Source organism: Balaenoptera musculus, chromosome 14, assembly GCF_009873245.2.
Source record: "Balaenoptera musculus isolate JJ_BM4_2016_0621 chromosome 14, mBalMus1.pri.v3, whole genome shotgun sequence".
Taxonomy (NCBI): Eukaryota; Metazoa; Chordata; class Mammalia; order Artiodactyla; family Balaenopteridae; genus Balaenoptera; species Balaenoptera musculus.
The window spans coordinates 62,896,163-62,918,165 of NC_045798.1; the positions used below are offsets into that span (position 1 = coordinate 62,896,163).

General features: G+C 49.9%; 1 protein-coding gene across 2 annotated transcripts in view; it reads right to left on the minus strand.

The window, feature by feature from the left end:
• Window positions 1-7,260: 7,260 nt before the first annotated feature.
• The window catches only part of LOXHD1 (lipoxygenase homology domains 1), a 222,126-nt gene continuing 207,383 nt past the window's right edge, over window positions 7,261-22,003 (minus strand). For both annotated transcript variants that reach the window (XM_036823221.1, XM_036823220.1), the window contains 4 exons: window positions 20,761-20,931; window positions 14,623-14,755; window positions 13,109-13,267; window positions 7,261-7,741 (listed from right to left, as the gene is read on the minus strand). In XM_036823221.1, the coding sequence (XP_036679116.1) occupies window positions 7,261-7,741; window positions 13,109-13,267; window positions 14,623-14,755; window positions 20,761-20,931 (944 nt within the window). The remainder of the gene's footprint in view (window positions 7,742-13,108; window positions 13,268-14,622; window positions 14,756-20,760; window positions 20,932-22,003) is intronic.

Genomic DNA, 22,003 nt, shown 5'->3' on the forward strand with positions numbered 1-22,003 from the left:
CTGAACTTTAGTTTATGGATTTTAAAGCGGAAATGTTCCCATTTTTGATCAATTTCAAATGTAACCTCTTGTGTTTTGAGCTGGAGGCTCCTCAGTTTCTCCACAGGAGAGAAGGAATTTGATTTTTGAAAGTTGGAGTGGATTTTTTATTCCTTCCTAAGAGCCCAAAGTCAGACACTCTTTGCGGTGTCTAGAGTCTATTCTCGGAAAAGTGTGGGTCAGTGAACTGGAAGATGGCTTTCTCTCATAAACTGCGAGCAGAACCCATATTAATGAACTCTTTTTTTTAAAGTCAGAGACTTCATTTTTCAGAACAGTTTCAGGTGTACAGAAAATTGAAAATAAAGAGAGTTCCCATATGTTCTCTCATGGCCACCCAGTTTCCCCTGTAATTAACATCTTGCCTTGGTTAGGTGCATTTGCTAGAGTGGAGGAGCCAATATTGATACATTATTATTAACTAAAGTCCATGGTTTTCATTAGGTTAATGAATCCCCAGTTCTCTTTCGAGTGAGATGATCCAAAATGCTGTCTGTTGTTTTCCACGCAGTTCCATCTGTGTCTCTTCCTTCAGGAAGCATAGCTTCTTAGTCCTTGCCCCGCCACTCGCCAGCCGTGTGGACACTCCCCGTCCCTGGTTTGCCAACTGTAAGCTTGTGGATGGCAGACCAGTCTCCTTCCCCCAGCATCTCCCTGGACTACCTCTGTTGTCTTTGTCTACTTAATCTCTGTTGGGTCATGGCCTTCTGGGGCTGGGGGAGTGGCTCTCTTTCCTCGGATTTTTTGCCTACCCAACACGTGGGCCAAAGGGCAGCCTTGCGAATCTCCACCCCTCTCCCACCTCCTATCGCAGTGCCCAGGAGGACAGACTTCTCAGAAAACACCCAAGCTCTGCCCGTGACTCCTAGTCTCCATAACCCTCAGGAGGTTAAGGAGGACAGAGTCCAGCTGTGATTGTCAGGGCTCTCCGGGGAAGCAGAACCAATGGGATGGATATGATATATATAATATATCATATATAATATGATAGAATATATCACATGTATATTATATATGCGGAGATTTATTTTGAGGAAGAATTGGCTCACGTGATTCTGGAGGCTGAGCTGTCCCATGATCTACCCTCTGCAAGCTGGAGACCCAGTACAGCAAACAGTATAATTCAGTCTGAGTCCAGAAGGCCTGAGAGCTAGGGAACGATGGGGAAAATCCCAGTCCCGCTGGTAGGAGGAGACCGATGTCCAGCTCAAGCAGGCAGGAAGGAAGGGGATACATTCTCCATTCCTCTGCTTTTGGCTCTATCCAGACCCTCCAGGTATTGCATGAGGCCCACGCACACAGGGGAGGGCTGGTTACTTTACTGAGTCCACCAGTTCAAATGCCCATCTCATCTGAAACACCCTCACAGACACACCCAGAAATCATGTTTAATCTGGGCGCCCCGTGGCCAGTCAAGGTGACACAGCAAGTTAACCTGCACCCTGTCCTCGCCTCACTCCCAGGCCTCCCCAGCTGCTGCACCCCAGCAGACACTGTGTGGCCCCAAGATGACACCTGGCCTCTGGCCCTGGCTTCTCCCCCGCACTCTCCATTACCTGGAAGCAGAAAACCAGAGCCTTCCCTGCCAGGCACTGTCCTTTCTGCACTCCCCTTTGCCCTGCACGTAGCCTCACTTGCAAGCAATGTTCCTTCCCACGGGGCCTGCACTTCCTGAGCGCTTTCTGTCCCAGAACCCTCCCTGCCCCCAACCAGCCGCAGCTGAAGTTCTTCCACCTTTACATACCTCGAGCTTCCAGGTAACATTTCATTTGAGGAGAACCCCTGCCCTTGGGCTTCCTGTGGCACCTGTTAGCTGTGTGACTTTGGGCAAGTTACTTACACTCTCTGTGCTTCCGTTTCTTCATCTATGAAGTGGGGATAACAATAGCACCTGCCTCATAGGTCTTTCTGAGGATTTAATGAGCTCACGTGTGTAAGGCACTGACTGGAATATAGTCAGCGCTCTATAAATATTAGCCATGTAGAAGATGATGATGGTGATGTTGTTTTGTTTTTTGTTAGATCCCTGCCTTCCATAGTATTTCTCCTCTTGTCCCTCTCTCTGTCTCCTTTTCCTGGAGAGTTTCCCAGGCCCCATCAATGTCTGCTCTTCCCCTCGGGCCATTCCACGCCATGGTCAGCCACTAGTAATTGTCTATCCAGTAGGAGGGCTGGTGGCTGAGGCCTCAACACCAAGACACCAGGAATCGCTGCTTCATTAAAAGTCTTTTCCACATTCAGCTGGAGATTCTAGAAGAAAAGCCACATGGAGGCCTCAAGGCTGAAGCATCTCCCCTCCAGCTCCTTAGCAACACTGCCTCTCCCCCCCTCCACCATCCCAGGGCCCAAAGTTCCCCTTTTAAATTTAGGGTAAAATGTTCTTTCCTCCCTTAAAAAGTCATTCACTCAGGCCCATCATGTCAAATCTCCTTTCCTCTAGGCTCCACTACTCCCTTTGTCCAGGGCTGAGGTCCCCCACCTGTCCCTGGAAGCTTTATCTTGCCCTCACTCAGGGCATTTGGGTGTCTGTGGGCGAGTGATGCCTGGTGCCGAGCTCTGTCAAGGGGCTGGGACTAATGGGGGTCCCTGTTCAGGACAGACACACAGCACTAAGGGTCCTCAGGAAGTGGGGCACCCATAGGACTTCTGACCTCATGCCATCGGAGCCCACATAATCAGAATTCAGAAGGGGTGTATCTGAACTGGGCTGAGTGTACTTATATCAAAATCTTGGAAGAAAATTGTTGTTCAGCCAAAGAGCTGAGGAAAGAAGATCGAAGGCTTTTGTTTAACCTGCTTAAGAGCAAGTGTTTCTTAGACTTTGGTGCAACAGTTTCTGTGTAAGTAGCTTGTGCTAACTGAGAATGAGTCTTTTTTCTTTAATGTGGACCCCCGGGATATTTATTTGGAAGTACTTTGTTTGTATTTGTAGCATTACATTTAAGGTTTTCTCCAAATATTCTTTAATGCCGACTTATCTCTAAATCAAGTGAGGAAAGATCACACTGATATAAAACCTTGGCTCTCAAGAAGCCATCCTTATAAAAAAGAACTTTCTAGTAATGTGAGCTGTCAGTGTGAGGGTGGCGTAGGGTTGGGGAAGGAATGAGTAGGTCTGGCGAGGACCATAGGAAATGGAACAGAGGTGCAGGTGAGAAGGAGACCATTCCTTCTTTTGTTTTCTTCACCCAGAGCCCAGGTGAGGGGTTTGGTCTTGGCTGGAGGAGAGGTGGTATCCAGGGCCACCTGCCATGGTTGACCACCCCAGTGATGACCACGGGCCATGTCGGCAGCAGGGGCCTTGGGGTGAGAGGAATTCAGGAGGGACCTTCCCAAGAGAGGCGTATGTCATCATCTTCCCCATGGCTGGTTGCTGGGTCTCAGCCTTGGAATTCGGACTGTTGGGGTACAGAGCTTTGTGGGGGCTTTGGGTAGAAGATTGTCTTTCTTCTAGGGCCAGGGCTGAGGGTGAGGCAAGAGAGATGCCCTGGGTGCAACGTTTAAGGAAGCCCCAGCTTCGGGTGCCAGCCCTGCCTTTGCATAAGCCTGAGGTCTAGCGCCTCCCTCAAGTTTGCACCCTGGGCTGCCTGCTTGTTTCTCCCGATCCCAGCTTTCCTTTCTGCCCTGCCAAAAGGGGGATTCCTGTGCCGGCTTGCAAGGAAGAGGCAGGAATTGAGAGGTAAAGCCCAGCCCAGAGGCAGACGGGGTGAGATTTTGAGGGAGCCCTCCCCTGGGGGCTTCTCTGGGGTGTCTGGCACCCCTTCCTCAGGGCAGAGGGCAGGCTCGGGGGCAGCAGCAGGTGGGAGCAGAGGGCAGCAGGGGCTCCTCCTTTCTCTACCCTTCTCCCCAACACCCTGGGAAGCGGGTCTTCCTCGACCTTTGCCTGCAACCTGGGTGGAGGAAGGAGAAGTGTAGGGCCCCAAGGGAAAGGCAGTGCCAGTGCAAAGACGCAGGGCTGTGGGGATGGGACCTGACACACGTGGATTCTGCAAGACTCCCCGCTCCACCGATGTGCACATCTCCCCCACCTCCTCCGCAGAGGGTGAAGGGCGTCAGATAGCCGAGTGCAAGCGCAGCTTTGCCCCTGTGGGACCCTTGGTGAGTCAGAGGCCCGCTCTGGTCCTCAGTTCCCGCCCCTACAAAGCAGGGAGGCTAGACTGGTCTAGTCTGTTTTTTGTCATTGTTGTATTCAACAATTTGTTTGTTTGCTTTACATTCCACACCTAAGTGATGATATACCATATTTGTTTTCTCTGTCTGACTTTTTTTACTGACCATTATACCCTCCAAACCTGGGGCCTCAGAACAGGGTGGGAGGGAGGGGTGGACGGTGGCGAGGCGACTTAGAGCACAAGGAAGAGCCCCAGAGGCGGCACAGCAGAGGGGACGGTGGATGTGGCCTTGCTGGAGGGTAACATGCTGGATGTGGAGCTGTGGGCAACTGGCCCAGGTCCCAAGAACTTGGGGAACAAGGCAGGTGGGGGGGTGCCCTGTGTGAGATGAAGTGCACCCGGATGAACGGAAGGCATAACAGTTTCGAAGGGGCTTTCACAGCAGTAGTTTCATCTGATCTTAACAAGTCCCCTGCGAGGAAGCAGAGGAGGCAGGGAAGGTAAGGGATGGAAAGAAAGTTGACTCAGGTCATGGAGTATGTCCCCAGACCAGACCTGCCCTATCCCAGTAAGAGTGAGCCAACATTTATTGAGCACATCAGCAACTGACAAAACAAGGGGCTTTTCCCATCCAGTCTTGGCTGGTTCAACAAGACAACAGATGATACATTCCATAGTGAGACTGAGTAGCACTTGCTAGAGGACGCGGCAGAAAGCGATTTTAACTTTGAGCTGAGCCTCGTCCTCCAGGTATGACAGAGGATGGAGAGCCTGAGAAAGGGGTGGAGGATACGAGGGCAGGATTTTCAGAAAGAGCTGAGGGTGGGCTGGGAGTATCCCTTCCTTCCTTCCTCCCTCCCTCCCTCATTTGGCTGCCCTTTGCCCAAGGCTAGTGACTGGGGTTTCAGTGGGGCTATTTGGAGAGAGGGATGTGTCCAGAGAAAGCGTGGGGATGAGGGAAGGGCTGACCTGCCGCTGACGGCAGAGACAAGTGGCCTGAATGCCCAGAGTCTGTCAGAGCAAAGGATGCCAGAAGACCTCCTATTGGGTGTCTTAGATCCTAAGCAAGACAGAGTGGGGGGGTGGTGAAGGGCCTGAGATAGAACCCACCCAAGTGCTCATGGGAGGAAGGCTCCAAACAGCTGCCGGTCCAGAAAGGACACTGACCACAGTAGCGCCCCCAACAGGAAACTGTCCTCGTCACCTCTCCTCCCTCCCCCCCAGGGGTGGGAAACCGGGGTCAGCTAGAGTGGGGAACAGGAGTAAAAGGGCAAGGTGGGGACGAGAGGTGAGGCTGACCCCACACTCATACACACACATACACACGTGTGCACACTGACATACCCACACGCTCGCTCTTCACTCATTCTCGTTACCACTTGTGATAGGACTGAACTGGGGAATGGGAGGAGACTCAACTCTGAGTGGAATGTTTTGGCCTTTGTATTGGAGCCACACATTTAAATTACAGAACTGAGATGGACTTCGTGACTTTAAAGTTGTTGTTGGACGTTTTATTACCTATGAGAGTCCAGAAGAGTTATGAGGCTTGCCTTAATTTTCATCCAGGGACAAGGGAAGAACCGGCTCCAGAAAAAGATACAAATAAAGCTGTTTAATGATTACTTCTCCCCCACCCCACCCCAGCCCCCTTAAGTCCTGCTTGTTTAACATGATGGACAAACCCTTCAGTGCAGGCGCTGAATTAACTGTCTGCCTTTTAACTCACGTAGTCCTCATAGTAGCCTACAAGGTTGGTATTATCATTCGTCCTATTTGACAGATGAGAAAACTGAGGCCTGAGAGATGAGGCAATGTGCTCAAGCTCTCCCAGCAGGGAAAAGGAACAGCTGGGACTCAAGACTGCTTCTTGCTGCCTCCGGGCCTGTGCTTACTGCCACAGCCTCTCTCCAAGGGTCTCCGAGAGCTCAGAGCCATGAAGCCTCACCAAGTTTACACCTGTCTGGGCTAGAGGGTCCATGGTGACACAGCAGAAACCCTGGTACTGGGTACCTCCTACAGGAAGACTTCCTGGCCTGATGCACCTTTCTGCTCAGTCCCACCCTTGCCTCCGCAGGAAAATCAGAAGTCAGGGGCTGAGTTGTACTGCACTCCAGCTGTGATTGTTGATCAGGATGTGTGTGTGTGTGTGTGTGTATGTGTATGTGCACATCTGTGCACGCACATGAATATATGGTTCTCTTGCTGCCTCTCCATCAGGGTCACATCCCCCTCGAGGGCAGAGACCACATCTTCATTTTGTTCCAATCCCTTCTCAGCTTTCAGTCCACATTGCCCACAGCGAGCCATAGGTGACACGTGCTAAACACCGCCGATGCTCTCCTCCCCTCCAAGCCCGGGTGCATCAGGGACCAGGCGGTTCCAGGCACTGTTCCAGGCACCTTCTTCCCCCTATTCCCCGCACCCTATCACCTGCTCAGGTCTCCGGCTCTCAACTGTGTTATCACTGGCTGGGGCAGCCAGCCGGTACTTGGCAATGCGTCCTTTGTAAAGTGACAGAAAGCATCCTGTACCTGTTCACAGGGTCATAGATCCTTCCAGCTAAAATTCTTCCTCCTGATGCTTTTCTCTGTTTGCCACTGGATTTATTGAAACTGGGAAACAGGATGCATATCTAAGTGAGCAGATGCCCAGATGAGTCCTTCGCAGGGTGTGGTTGCTAATAATTTAATTAGCCCAGCTTTTCTGGGAAAAAAGTGTTAATTAGTTTTTGCTTAAAATACATCATCTTGATAGCCTCTTCTTCCCCACTTCTATCCCCTGGGTGAAGCCCCAATTTCCCATCCACGCCTGGCAGCAAGCCTCAGCCTGGTCACTGCTATTATTGAAAAAGAAAATGCAAAAAGTTATTTTTGTGCAGCAATGGATTATGACACAGGTTGAGGGATTCATCTGGATCTAGGAGACCCGAGAAGGTGGAGGACCCCACAAGCCGTTGCCCACAGTGGCCTCTGAAGGACCATGGAGCTCTGGCCCCCAGTCCCAGCTCCACGAGGCTTTCAGGAAAGGACTGCTGAAAGCCAAGGTCGGGGGTAGCGGGTGTGGTCGGGACAAGTTGGTGGGACGGGGGAGCGAGGGCCTCTAGCCCTCAGACGGAAGGGAAGAGGTCTCTCCAGGTGAGCCCGTCGCCCCGCTTCTTGTCCAGCCACCTGCCACAGGGGAAGATGGTGGCCACGCCGGTGCTGGTGTTGGTGACCTCCACCTTCTCCACCAGCCAGCCGGAGCAGTAGCCGCTGCTGTCGTGCTCCAGCCGCACCTTGCGCAGCTCGCCCAGCTCCAGTGTCTCCAGGAAGAAGCGGTCGGTGCTGCCCCTCTCGAACAGGTTGCGCATCTTCTGCTTCAGCTCCCGCTTGCCCGTGTCGCCGTTGGCCCCAAAGATGGTCACGAAGACGTTGGCGTCGGTGCCCGCCCCTGGCTCATAGCCCGTCGTCACGATGACCTCGTACTTGACCAGCACCAGGCTCTGGACCTTGCTGGCAAAACTCTCCGTAGTCTTGGTGACCTCAAAAACCTTGAAGTACTTCCTCTTCCTCTTGAGGGGGATGAGGCAGTCACAGTTGAAGAAGTACCTGGAAGGTGGGGGGAATCGGGGAGGTTAGTGCGCACCAGCCAAGGCTCACGCCCTCCCCCAGGACCCTGGGCATCCACAAGTGATTCCTTCCCCAGGTGACAGGATCTTAGGGCGGGAAATGTCTGCATTAAAATGTGAAGATGGGTCTCGTTTATCTGAAAATTGACAGTGAGTGACATCTCCATATTTTTAGTTGCTCCTTGATTTTCCTTTTCTTTTTCTCCTCACACTCCACATCCGATCCACCAGCAATTCCCATTGACCCCATCCTTCACAATACGTCCAGAATCAGCCCACTTGAAAAAGTTGGCTCTATCTCACTCTCCGCCCTGCTGCCCCTCTCATCCAAGTCACCACCATCTTTGACCTGGAACGTGTCAGCTTCCTAACTGGTCTTCCTGCTTCCCGCTACCTACCGTGAATCCTCTCTGCAGCATCCAAGTGATCCTGTGGAGGTGTAAGCCCAAGAACGTCATCCTCCTGCTCAGAACCCTCCACTGGCTTCCCAGAATAATTAAAAATCACCACCTTACAAAGGCCTGCAAGACCTTACATGATCTGACCCTCCCCCCGGTGTTTACCTTTCTGACTTGTTGTCTGCCTTTCTCTAAGCTCACTCCACGCCAACCAGGCTGATCCCCTTGCCCCTTCAAAGGGACTGATGAATGGTTTTACCCAGTGTTGTCACCTTCAGAAGAGCTATGGGATCCAGAACAACAATCTCAGGCAAAGCCAAGTGGAAAAGTAGCTGTGAAATGTATGCTCCCAAACCCCTCGCACTTGGCTGAGTTGAACTATGAGTGTGTGTGTGTGTTGCGTGTGCATACACATACACGCATGTGCTCATGGACAACATAGTACAAAGGGGTGCAAAGTACTTCAGTACAATGTACTGAAGAAGCTACCACAAGCAAAAGCAAGTCCAGGGCCAAGAGAAATGGTCTTGGACCAAAAAGTCCCTTCTCTACCCCCCACCCCCAATGATAACCTCTGGGTAATGACAGTGAGTCCAATAATTACCAAGGAAGAAGTCATGGTGAGAAAACACTGCATAGGGTGTAAGGGGGCCTGGGGTCTGCCCCAGCCCTGCCACCTACTACCTATGTGACTTTGATTTTCCCTTTGGCAGTGCTAGAGGTTTGGACTGAACAACTGCCATGGTTTTTTTCCCATCCAAATTGCTAATATTTTAACAGCTTTGGAAATAAGCAATCCTGGCACTGGCTAATGATTTCAGGAACGCAGCCCTGAAAGAGCGTGCCCAGTGGTGCAAAATCAATTTTTAGATGAAAATACATAACAGCAAAAAGAACTTGGTTTTCTGCATGCTCACTAAATGCCTGGGCTTTGCATTCGTGCATCTCATCAACTCCCACAACAACCCTAAGTCATACGTAGACTTTGTCTTCCCATTTCACAGAAAGGAAATGAAGGCTTGGAGAAGAGAAGTCACTGCACAAGGTGACACAGAGCTGGGGCCCAGAGACGGCCTGCCTGGCCACCTGACGAGCCAGCCATTTAAAGACACTTCACAAGAAATCATTATTCTGTCTTGAGATCTCTCTGCCCCCAACTTGTCACTTGATAAATCTAGATTGTTGTTACATACCATACTTTCTAAGAGGGAGATATAATCGCGTTCTTTGCTTAAACATTCACTTAAAATGTATTTCTTTATGCAAATGCTCTAATATACATAACTCTATATAAATGCAAAAATCCTGTGATCATATGGGTGTTCTTCTAAATGCATTCTTTTTCTTTTCCTTTTTGCTTGGCTCTATCTCCTTTTTCTCTTTCCGTACCCCTCCTGCATCTCGCCTTCACCTCAGATAACCCATGTAACAGCTGTAGATGTATCTTGCCAAATTTCCCTCCATTTCACCCAACCCTGCACAGACCCACATAGACACAGACACATTCGGGACTTCAGTGTCTCCTTTACAAAATGGATCATATAGTGCATTCTTTCCCATATCTTACTTTTCTCATTCAACAATACTTCCTGGGAATTGCTCCAAGTCTTCTGGTACATATTTAATTCGTTTTTTTTTAAAAAAATAAATTTATTTATTTATTTTTGGCTGCATTGGGTCTTCGTTGCTGCGCTCGGGCTTTCACTAGTTGCAGCGAGTGGGGGCTATGCTTCATCACGGTGCGCGGGCTTCTCACTGCCGTGGCTTCTCTTGTTGCAGAGCACAGGCTCTAGGCACGTGGGCTCAGTAGTTGTGGCTCACGGGCTCCAGAGTGCAGGCTCAGTAGTTGTGGTGCACAGGCTTTGTTGCTCCGCGGCATGTGGGATCTTCCCGGACCAGGGCTCGAACCCATGTCCCCTGCATTGGCAGGCAGATTCTTAACCACCGTGCCACCAGGGAAACCTAATTTGTTGTTTTTAATGGCTGAAAAATATTCACTGGTGTAGTTATAAGGAAATGTTTCCTAATAGACGTAATTATAAGATCACCAAAATGTGGGACCTCAGGGCTTTGTGGAGTTAAGACTCCAGCTGCAGAAGAACATGCCAAGCTGTTCCCACTGGCATTGGGGGTAGAGTCATGGGCGAGAATAAAGGCAAGGCAGAGAATAACAAACAAAAAAATGAACATGTTAAAAAAACCAAGTAGAATATGATCACACTTCTGTGAACAGTGTGTGTGTGTGAGACATTAGAAATATGCCAGAGAGAACAGGGTCACCAAATGCTCAAGATGGCCATCTCTGATGGGTAGGGCTTTAGAGAATTTTTACTTTGTTTTACACACTTTTTTGCCTTATTTGAATTTTAAAATAATTATGTATTTTATATGATAATGGGATAAAACAACGATTCCACTCTGGGTTTTAAAAAAAGAAACAAAAGCCTCTCTGTGTGTCCTTCCACCGAGGTCCTGAGGATATTAGTGATGAAAAAGAGCTGGTCAGAAACGCTGAAGAAGAAGAGTCAGGACTGGAATCAGTTGCAACATAAAAATTTGAGATTGTTGTGTTTATGAGATTGAGATTAAATTAATTTGCATTTCATGGAAATCCAAATATTATGGTCCAACATGCTGGTTAGAAAGGAACTGTGGATCCATATACAGTGCTATTTAAGTGGTCTTTACATGGCAGAATTTAAATGTGTTCTAGAATGGTGACATGTAAATAGCCACAATGATGGAACACCCCTGTACTGTCCCCTCTCTGTATAGAGGTGATATTTTTTTGGGGGGGAGGTTCTCATACACCAGGAATCACAGGCTTGAGACCAGCGCAGGTAGGTAGACTGGAGTATGACTTCTGAGCGCCCTCCAGACGAACCCCCGCCATCCTTCCCCTCCCACCGTCTCTAGAGGGCATCCAGCTCTCTTCCCTGAGAGGTGCTGGGTTATGGCCTGAGGCTACACGGCTGATCCGTGACAGCTCTAGCATCTGGGTGTCTGCACTCCCTGCACCCACTTCCCTTGGGAAGATCCCCACCCCATGGACATCCCTCCCTCCCCTTTGAGCCCAAGCACCATGCTGACAAAAGGCCACACTCTTGAGAATGTAGGAAAAGATGTTTCACTGGGAGTGGCAGATTCTTTCCACTGGATGAAAAATCCTATAACGGCCCCAGGACTGTGGGATGGGAAGTTCTTCACCCCCTTCCTCCTGACACTAGAAGGTGCCGAGTGGTGCTGAGATCTTTGGCTCTCTCTCTCTCACAGCCAACACTGTGGGTTTAAAGCTAACTCAGGTGGTGACTTATTCTTGTATTGTATTGTGTTGTTTATTTTGGGCATTTGCAGAGGTGCAGTATCAGCAGCCACGCTCCTTGCCACAGGGAGACAGTTCAGGTTGCAGAAGGGGCTTTGACCTGGCCCTGGCTCGCTGGGTGAGCTGGAACTCTTCCAGGCCCCTGTATCCCAGCTCTCAAGTCCTCGTCAGTATTGCTCCTAGCAGCCACACCCAGCGACTCCTACAGGATTTACTGTTGTTCTTTTCTCAAAAAGAGCAATAAATAACATTGCAGCCTGAGAGGGAAGCTGCTATGAACTGAATCCTCTCCTCCCAAATTCACATGTTGAGGCCCCTAACCCCCAAAGTGATGGTATTTGGAGATGGCGGCTTTGGGAGGTAATCAGATTTTGATGAGGTCCTGAGGGTGGGGACCCATGATGGGATTAGTGCCCTTATAAGAAGAGGAAGAGACGCCAGATCTCCCTCTCTCTTTCTCTTCCATGTGAGTACACAGTGAGCTAGGAAGAGAGGCCTCATAAGAACCCAACCCTGCTGGCACCCTGATTTCTGACTTCCAGCCTCCAGAACTGTGAGAAAAGAATGCCTGTTGTTTGAGCCACCCAGTCTGTAGATTCAGTTATGGCAGCCTGAGATGGCTAAGACAGAAGTTCAAATGGGAGAACCTTTCCTGCTTAATTCCCAAAGTGGAAGCTTGGTCAGAGGCAGCCAATTCCAGGGATCCTGAAGGTGGCAGGCCGAATGTGGACAGACATTTCTCTGAGAAGCTGGGCTCCTGAAGGCTGGAGCCTGAAGCTGGGACCCGCCTGGTCAGGCAGGGCTGCTGCTTCTGTCCCATGCGCTTCTTGTGAAAGGCGTTGCCACGAGCAGGGCCAGGCCAGGAGGGGCACGAGGGGAGCTCGGAGGGGCCGGCAGTGGTTCTGGGGGGATGTCCAACTGCCTTAGTTGCTCTTTGGGCCTACCCTCCCCGAGGCATGCGCTGCCCTTGGCCTCCCCTTCCTCATCTCCTGGTTCCTTCTTAGTGTCTTTCCTGCCTTCCAGAGCCTCAGGGCTCTTTCTGTCTTCCAAAGTGGTTACCAAGTGGTTTTAATTAGAAAAACTGATGGCTGTGAACTGTTACCCAGGTAACTAAGACCCTTAATCCTCCAGAAATGCCTGAGTCCCCAGAAGGCCTTGGTGGGGGAAATGTAAATCTCCTTATCTGGGGTCCTCAGGGCCGGTGGGCCATGGGATTACTCCAGCTGGTCTCTACTCTGCCCACAGGAATGACGGGCTTTCACTCTGACTGGAGCAGCAGGCTTCAAAGCTGTATCTCTTTATCATTATACAGTGATAATGGGGGAAGGGAAGGAAAGACTCAGCTGTCTGGCCCTGTCTGACTGGCTCTTCTTTCCTTCCAAAGAAGCATCACTGGAGCACCCAAGGTCATCCAGTCTAGTTCCTTGCCTCTGGGGTAAGCCTCTGGTTCAGAAAGTTTGAGAACCAGTACAGCTGCCTCTTCCCTTCCTGCCTCATATGCCTCCTGAGTGAGGTGACCTCAGCCTCAAAGGGGACACCTCACACCCTGCCATCTGGTCCGGCCACAGGCCCTCCCCGCTAAGGGCGTGGCACTTCCTGGGGAAGAGGGCAGAGGCCCAGGACATACACGTTGCCGTACTCCATCTCGGTGATGGTGATGGTCTTGACGTGCCAGACCAGCTCTCTCTTGGGGATGAACCGGTCCTCCCTGGCGAGGTGGCCCACGCAGAGGGAGGCAATGTCTCCCAAATAGACGCTGTCAAACTCAAATGTGTCTGTGGTCCCCCTGCAGGATGCAAAGATATGGCCAGTGAGAACTGCTCATGCCCACTGAAGGAAGTAAGCATTTACTGAGTGCCAACTGTATCCTAAGCACTGGTCTGAAGAACAGAGATAGAATAGCAAGCAAGACCTGATGTCAGGTCTCCACTGCTTAAGGGTTCAGTCTAGTTTTGGAACAAGACAATCATAACCATTAAAAAGCCCTTCCGGCTACTTGGTCCCGGAATCAATGATTGGAAATATCGGATGGTGTTGGAGGTGGGTGAGGTCCTGGGCCTTGGGCATTGGGTTGAAGAGGGTGATGAGATTCAGAGAGCAGAGGTGGGGGAAGGGAAGAGTCCTCTGATGTAGATCTGACTTGGCAAAGTCAAGGGATGGGAGCAGTGGGATTGGAGGTGCAGACATTTCTGGGGGGGGAGTGCTGACTTGGCTGGGTTCAGTGAGGGAAAGGGCAGTGGAAAAGAAAGGGGAGGGGCAGTCTGCGGGGGGGTGTCAGCTCCGACCATCCCCACTCAGAGGGGGTTTGAATAGAAGGTACAGTGGGGTTATGGCAGGGGGAGACTATGTAGGCAATTCTGGAGGGAGCGGGGAGATGAAGGGGGCTTCTGAGCCCCCTTCAGAGGTGGCTCAGATGTGCAGGAGGAGGTGAGAGTCTCCGGCGTGTGGCAGGCAGCCGGGAGTGCTGAGCAGAGGCACCTGTTACACGAGACCCAATTTTGATTTTCTTATAAAGCATCTTAGAGGCTCTCCCCTCCCTCCCTCCTAAAAGTCTATGCTGTCTTACATGATCCTTTGCATTCTTATGGGTGAATGTCTCCCTTTTCAACTAGACTGTGAGCTCCTCATCTGCACGGACACAGGATAATGTCTGTGTGATTCCCGGTCCTGCCACATAGTGGGCTTGCTTTAATTAATTTATTAACTGATTTTTGTTGTAGTTTCCATTAACTTTTTAAAAATTGAAATACATTTGACATACACTATTGTGTAAATTTAAGGTGTACAACATGTTACTTGGAAACATTTATATATTGTACTGTGATTGCCATTGTAGCCATAATTAGCACTTCTATCATATTACATAATTATCCTGTCTTTCCAGTAGTTGGAATAATATAGATTCTAGTCTCTTAGAGGGGACTCTCTTTAAATGACAGTCCTCTCTCTTCCCTCTTCTAAATCTCCTTGTTTCATCCCTTGAAGCTCGAATGGGGTGGGCACACAGTAGGTACTCAATAAATTCTTGCTGGTTAGGCCCATTTGTATATTTATGGCCCCCACTAAAAGGGTTGGTTCTTGGGGTCGCTCTCTTACCCGCCCCACCCATCCACATTCCCCTGTGGGCACCCCTCTTCCTACTTCCTAAAGGCCCGCTGTCTAGAAGAATTTTCCACGAGAAACTCTTTGGATCGGTTCTTCCTGCCCTCCAGGATGAGCCAGACGTTCTCCCTGGTTTCGCCTCCGTTGCCGGTTTCTATGACGATCTCATAGGCTGTGGTGGAGAAGGTGGGAGAGGGTCAGCAGAGGGGAAGCAGCGCCCACCATCAGAGCAGGAGCAAACTGGCCACTCCTTGCAGGTCCTACACCTGGTCTTAGATCACAGCCTTAAGGGGGGAGGGGGCGCAGGTTAAAATCGCTACAACTGAGGCACTATAAATAGAACCTGCCTCAATTTGGGGTCTAGAGTGGTGTCCTCATTTTATTTATAGTAGCAATCTCTTTGCCTGGCAAGCATGGGAGCCACTGGAAGTGAAGGGCCAAACGCCTCTGCCTCCAGGATCCATGAGGTGGGGATGAGTTTTTGGAGAGACGCTGGGGCCTGGTTCTCAGGGATGGAAGAGTCTATGAGATGCAAAGTGGCGATGGTGTGTAAAGAGAAGGGAGGAGAGGCGGGGCCCAGCTACAGAAAGGGGAGGGGAAGATCCAGTTGCCTCGCACTTTCTGTAGCAAGCAGTCTCATTCCCTGTCTTGTCTCAGCTCTCACTCCGGTGTCATGCTCAGCATCACGACCTCCCTCCCCCGCAGTTCCCACAAGCATGTCAGCATTTGCCAAGTGTCAGGACTGGGCTAGACTCTGGGCGACACTAGAACTCATCTCTAGCCCCAGACAGAAACACCGGTTGCACCACAGGACAGAATAACCTTAAACGAAGGGCCAAAATAGCATAGGAGGGAGGGTAAAGCAGGCTCCCATTACCTCTCAAACCTCACCTTCCAGTACTTTCTCCCTTGCTCGCTCCACTCAGCCTCCGTGCCGTTCCAGAACAAGAGGCACACTCTGGCCTTAGAGCTCTGCCTTGAGCATGTCCCCTTTCTCTCCCCACCCCAACCCATGTTGGCTTGACTCCCTCCCTCCCCTCCTTCCTCCCTACTCAGATGTCACCTTCTCACAGAGTCTGCCAGACCACCCTAACCACACTTCCTGCCTGATTTCCCCAGCGCTGGCCCTACTGAGCTCTATTATCTTCTCTTATCACCTAGTACCTTCTAACATGCTAAGGAGTTTACTTATTATTTTATCGTTTATTGTATTCCCCCCTCCCACTTGAATGTAAGCTCCATGAGGGCAGGGGGTCTTCGTTTTGCTCACTTATAGATCCCAAGAGCCCAGAACAGTGCCTGGCACATAGGCACTCAATAAATATTTGTTGAGTGAACAATGAATGATTGGGCTAATCGCAGTGAGCTTCATGAAGAAGATGGCATATGAGCTTGGCCTTGAAAAAGAGCCATGATTATGATCAGCAGAAAACCGAGGGATGCTCTAGGAGGAGGCAGCAGCATAAGCAAAGATACTGAGGGGCATGAGAGGGGCTTGAAATCCACATGATCCAGCCCCACTCCCCAGGGACCAGGCTGGGATGGAGCTGGCACACAGGAGGACACAATACTTGTCTGGAGGTTTCCCTGTGCATACAGCTCTTGCTGCAGTAAGTGAATCATTGAGGATTTGGGATTCTGGATCCAAAGGGAGAGCTTGATCTCTGTGCTTTTATCTCAGAGATGTGATAAAGATAATTAGAAGGGATGGCTGTGCCTACAGCTCAATGTAACGTCAATCCCGGCCTCTCAGCAAACTGTTGCCTTTGTGACTTCTCTCAAGTCACAGGTAGAATGAATCAGGGCAAAAATGCCCACGATAGGGGAAGAGATCCACAGCACAAGCCCTGGAAAAAGAGCGGGGCTCTGCAGGTCCGACCGTTCACAGCCCAGGGACATGAAATGGCTGAGCCACTGCCCGCGGCTCGAAGCCATTGCAGGGAGGGGGTGGTCCCACTGCCATTCTGCTTTCCCAGCAGCCGGTAAAGTATTTCTGCAAACCAGAGACCTGTGAATTCAAAGTGGATCCTGGGCATTGTAGAGGAAATGGTTTGTCAGCGCCCAGGAGAGGAGGCAGGGAGCGCTAGGAACCTGCTTGCTCTCTATGATCAACTCAAGTGGAACATTCGAGAAGCAGCGCATGTGGACCATAAGCAATCCTCTCCTCATGGCACTGGGGAGAAGGTAGAGAAGGAAAGTGTGTAAGTGAGGACATTTAGACAGATTAGAAACAAATGTGGCCAGCTGCACCAACGGTCTTTCAATCAGCATATGTCCACCTTGGAAAGTCATTTCATCAATGGCTTGATAAAAATGTGGAAGGCATGACTCTCAGTTTTGTTTATAGGTTGCTGGGAGGAAAGGACAGAGGAGGACCAGGGACCTGAAAGAGTGGGGCCGGTAGGAGCCCAGCCTAGGAGGGGTCCGTATGAAGCTCACCCCGGGGCCAACACCCCCCAGGACCAGCCCGGCTGGAGAAAGAGGCTCAGCAGCCACTGTGCGAGTCACTCACATGAAGGGGCCACCAGCAAAGCTAGTGAATGTGGTGAATGTGGTTCAGGTGGCAGGAGAGGAGAGAGGAGATCTGGCCACCTTTGACATCTTGCCTGAGCTCTGGGCGTGGCACCCTCAGAGGGAGATGAACCAGCAACCCAGGATGCACCGAGAGGATCGAACATCCCATCAGGTGAGCAGCTCCTGAACAGACAGGTGTTTGCCTTGAGACCAGGACTGCAGGGGCACGTGATTCCATGGAGGAGCACCAGAGGATGCCTGGGCATCTGGTGGGGGTCAGGACCTTACTGCTCCACATCGCCTTCCCCACCTCATGTTGTCAGGACCCTTCTCTGGCGAGCTCCTACCATGTGGTTTGCATGGGGCTGAGAGTCCTGGGCCTGGACAGTCAGAATTATTCCCTAAGAGATGCTCTCTTCCCTCCCACAGAAGCTGTTAAGTTAGAAGGCTGTGGGGTTGCGGATACCAGCTGCCATCTTCTCATGATGTAGAGAAAGAAACAGTTAAGAGGAAAAGGGGGACAAACATACTAAAACCATTGTAGCCTCTGGAGACAGCCAAGTCCCAGCCAGCTCCATCTGAAACTTCCAAGTTCTGGGAACCAATATGCTCCCTTTTTGCTGGAGCCAGCTTAGGGTTGGGGTTCAGGCATGTACAACCAAGGGTCCTGACCACTCCTGAAATTTTCTGTTTGACCCCATCCCATTGGGACTGCCAAGGGATAGAAACTCCAAGAACATAAATATAAAGATGAATTTTTTTTTTAAAACAGAGCTGCCTTGTGGAGCAGTGAGTCTTCCATGCTTGGGGAGTTGGCCATCAAGTTGGACTGTATTTGGGCTGGAAATGTTGCAGATAAGGCTGACTGAGCAGCCCTAAAAGGCTTCAAGTGAGGGTGGATAAGAAGGAGGAGGGCTGTAAAGAGGGAGACATTGGTCTCGTTGGAGGATGTTCCAAAGAGAGAGAGATTTTTGTCCTCCCAGGTGTGCATGTGTGTATGCATGTGTGTGTGTGTGTGTGCATGCATGAGGGTGTGCATGTATGTGTGTGTGCTGTGTGTATGTGTATGCACATATGAGCATGTGATCCTACTGCTCAGGACTTAGCCTGGATTGATTACAACAAAATCTCTGGGGTGAGACTCAGACATCAGTATTATTTGAAGGCTGCCAATGGTTTTCAGCTTTGCCTGCACATTGGAATCACCTGCAGAGGCAGATGCTTGCAGAGGATGCGGAGCAGCTTCAGGAACTGCTAACAAGAGTTGGAGGTGAAGGCAGAAAACAGGAGGCTAAACAATGTGGGGCAATGGATCCATCTGGAGTACCAGCCAGGCCCAATAAGGCTGCGGTGGTGCGATGAGTCCTGGTCTAGGAATCAGGATATATGCGTCCTAATAGCTATGGTTGGCCTTAGACATGTCACTTCACCTTCTGGTTTTTGGCTTTCCTTACCTATGATATAGAGGGGTGAATTTGCCCCCTATCTAGCTCATAGGGTGGGAGTGGGGTGGCGAGGACCCGGTGAAAGCAGGGGATGTGTGGAATGCTTTCACACACGTGAAGCTCTGTTCAAGTATGAGAGCATGTTTATTCTCACAAGCCAAGTGCCCAGAGGTGCCCCTGGGGACACAGACACAGAATGTAAGTGCCACGAGGGCAGGGTCTCTGCTTTATTCATTAGTGTGTCCCCAGAACCCACACTAGGCCGTGGCACTTAGTAGGTTTTCAATAAGTATTTGCCAAGTGGTTAAATAAAATTAGCTGAGGGTTGAAATGATTGGCTTGAACTGCGTCCCTGGCTCTCCCCAGGATAAGCCTCCATCTTAGGACATGGGTGTCACTGTCTGTCCCCCTGTGGGCAGCCTAGAGGGCGCCACTCTGCCGTCTGCAGGCTCCTAGTAAAGATGGACTGATCCAGGCCATCTCCTGGGCTCCGTGTCCCTGCCCTCCCATCTCTAGCCCACACACATCCTTCTGGAAATAATGCAAGTGCCACTTCCCCCCTGCCAATCTCCCTGCCAACCCAAATCCCGTAGGTCTTAGCAGCTGTTTGGCAGGAAATCTGGGAAGGAAGCTCAGTGGTTATGCTCCCAGCCTCACGAATCTCTTCTCCCCTGAACACCAATGGCCCAAGGAGCCTCTATTGCTTGTGTTGGCATTTGTATATTAGCCTCTCCCTCTAATGAGATTGTGAGGCTCTAAGGAAAACGACTGACTGCATCTTCTTCCATTTGCTGAGCACTAACGACTTGTGTACCTACTAAGTCCCAAAGCCTAGAGAGCTGCAGAGGGCTACAAACATGAGTGATTTTGTCCTCGACCTTTGGGAGCTTACAGTTGTGTAGGGAGAACTACACATGGACAAAGGTCAACACAAATAAACTAGAACTCACAAAGCAGTGTGCATCGCACTTAGCATCTAAAATAAAACTGGGCCCCCAGTAACTTCCCAGTAAGTGTAATTACAGAAGCTGAGAGTTCACCCTCTGAATTAGGGCAGGAATCCCCAAGCAGTAAAGCTGACAGATGAGTAGTTGGCCCTTGTTTGAATGCTCCCAGGGACATCAGTGTTCACTACCTCTTGACGTAGCTAAGTCCATCATTGGGTAGTTTGGACGGCATGGTGGAGAAGGCTGAGTGGCTTTCCACCAAGGATCCATGCTTCCCTTGCCACGTGGTGTACAGTGCTTGCCAGGGAGTGACTGTCCAGCCAGGTATGGCATTACCCAGATGCCTTTACATCTAGGTAGAGCTGCTTGACTAATAGAATGTGAGTTAATATAAGAAGGTAGGGGAGTGTGCCTTCTCCATGCTCTCTTCCCTCTGCAAGGAATGTGGGAGTCACGTGTTGAAAATGTCAGACAGGTGAGAAGAGCTTGGGTCCCTGAATCACAGTGTGGAAGGCCTCTTGCCAAACACTCGCACTGGACAGTTTATTACGTGAGTGAGAAACAAATTTTGTTGTATTTAGCCATTGAGATTTGGGGGTTTATGTCTTCATGCAGCTAGTGTTACCTTAATAGCTAAGGTTGGAAAATCCTTTCTTCACATCAGGCTCTGCTATTGATAAGCCTTTGTCAAATCTGTTGGATGCAGATACTAGCATCCGTATGAAAGAAACACTTCCCTGGTCCTGGATGGCCATCCACCTTAGGGACCAATTACTCTTTCCCTTTAAACATCCCCTGAGGAAGGAACCAAAGAGAAAGTGGTTGGTGGAGAAGCTGGCTGCCCTGCACATTCTGTTTCCGGGAAGGCTTGATTTGGTGGCTGTTGTCATAGACATCAGTTGGAGAGAGTCCATGACAAAAAAATAAACAAGAGGGAGCATCACATCAAACTGCCCAGCCCAGCCCTCAGGGCAGAGTAAGCTTGTCCCCTGTGGGTTTTCCTCTACCTAATTAGTCCCTGTGATTTGGGACCATGAGCTGGTACCAGTATCTTGGCTGTTCCAGGTCCATGAAACAACATTTAGGGTGCTTACTTATGTACCTCTCCAATATTATTTCCTTCATTGGGCATCTGATTCTCCTGCAGCTGTAAGGGTTCCTTCTTTAGATTTTCCAACATTGTTCCCACCTCCCTCCTGAGCTAACTCTCGTTTAACTGAAGATTCAGCCCAGGCTGAATCTAAGCAGGGCCCACCGGTCTCCCCACGTACTGGTCTCCTCCAGTTCATCGTGGATCTCATTGTTGGCACAGGCAAAGTCGCGGACCGTCTGCCTGTCGCCCTCATTCTTGGAGAGCCAGCAGTCACATTGGAAACGGAAGGTCTCATCGCGGGAATTGTCCTTCACGTCGACATAGCTCAGGTGCCAGCCAGGAAATATCCCTGTAGGAAAGAGACATGGAGACTGGGAGCTGAACGTGCTCTCTCTCCCTCCCCTATTAGACTTCCACTCCCCCTGCCCACTGGCTGTGTGGCCCTGGACAAGTTCTCTGTCCTCCTGGGCCTTTGTCTACTTGTTGATGAAATGAAGGGTTGGGTTAGATTATCTCTGAGGCACTTCTAGCCCAGAGGCTATAATTCTCTTTGCAAAATCCTTAACTTGGGTTCATGAACTCTTAGGGAGTCCGTGTATATCCTTTAATATGTATATGTCCATAGTATGTCCACAAGGCAACCCTACAAGGAAGGCATGTATATATTCTAGTCTCACATCTTGCCTTCTCATGCCACTTGGGGCCGTGGGGGCAGTACCACTGTCCCCACCAAAAAGCCATTCTCTAGGATCAGACACTGCTCAAAGCAACAACTCTAGATCTTGTCATTGGTCTCAAGGGTTAAAAAACACAAGAGACACACAAAGATGGACACACACTTCCAGTCGCCCGGTCCACAGGGAGTAGATATTAAGGCTCATGGGAAGCAGAGCAATCCATACTGGCAGTCCTAGTATAGCTTCATTCCCAGTGTAAAAAGTACTTCATATGTTTTAAAACATAGATCTTTACTGAAAGTGGAAAACAGCGAGTCCTAAAACAAGTTAAATTTTAAAATAGTTCTGTCGAGTTAAAAAGTGGTGAGTTATTTTATCAACAAAATTTTTTTGGCATGCATATTTTAAGTTTTATTTAAATTCAAAATGTAAATAACAAATGGTTAGTAATAAATTGAAATAACAGAATCCGAAGCAAGATATCTGGATTCATACCCAGAGCTGCCATATACATGCTATGTGACCTTGGGCAAGTTACTTCACCTCCCTGTTCCTCATCTTTTCAGAATCACATAGAATATAAGTTCAAAAAGATTAAGAAATGATGTAAAATATTTGACTAGTAACAGTCTGGGTATTCGTTTAAGTGGATAAATGTGGGCATCAAACTGCTCGAGTGTTTACATTCTGTTAGATACACTTAATGTGCTTTATTTTAAAATGTCAGTATTTATGATAAACTTT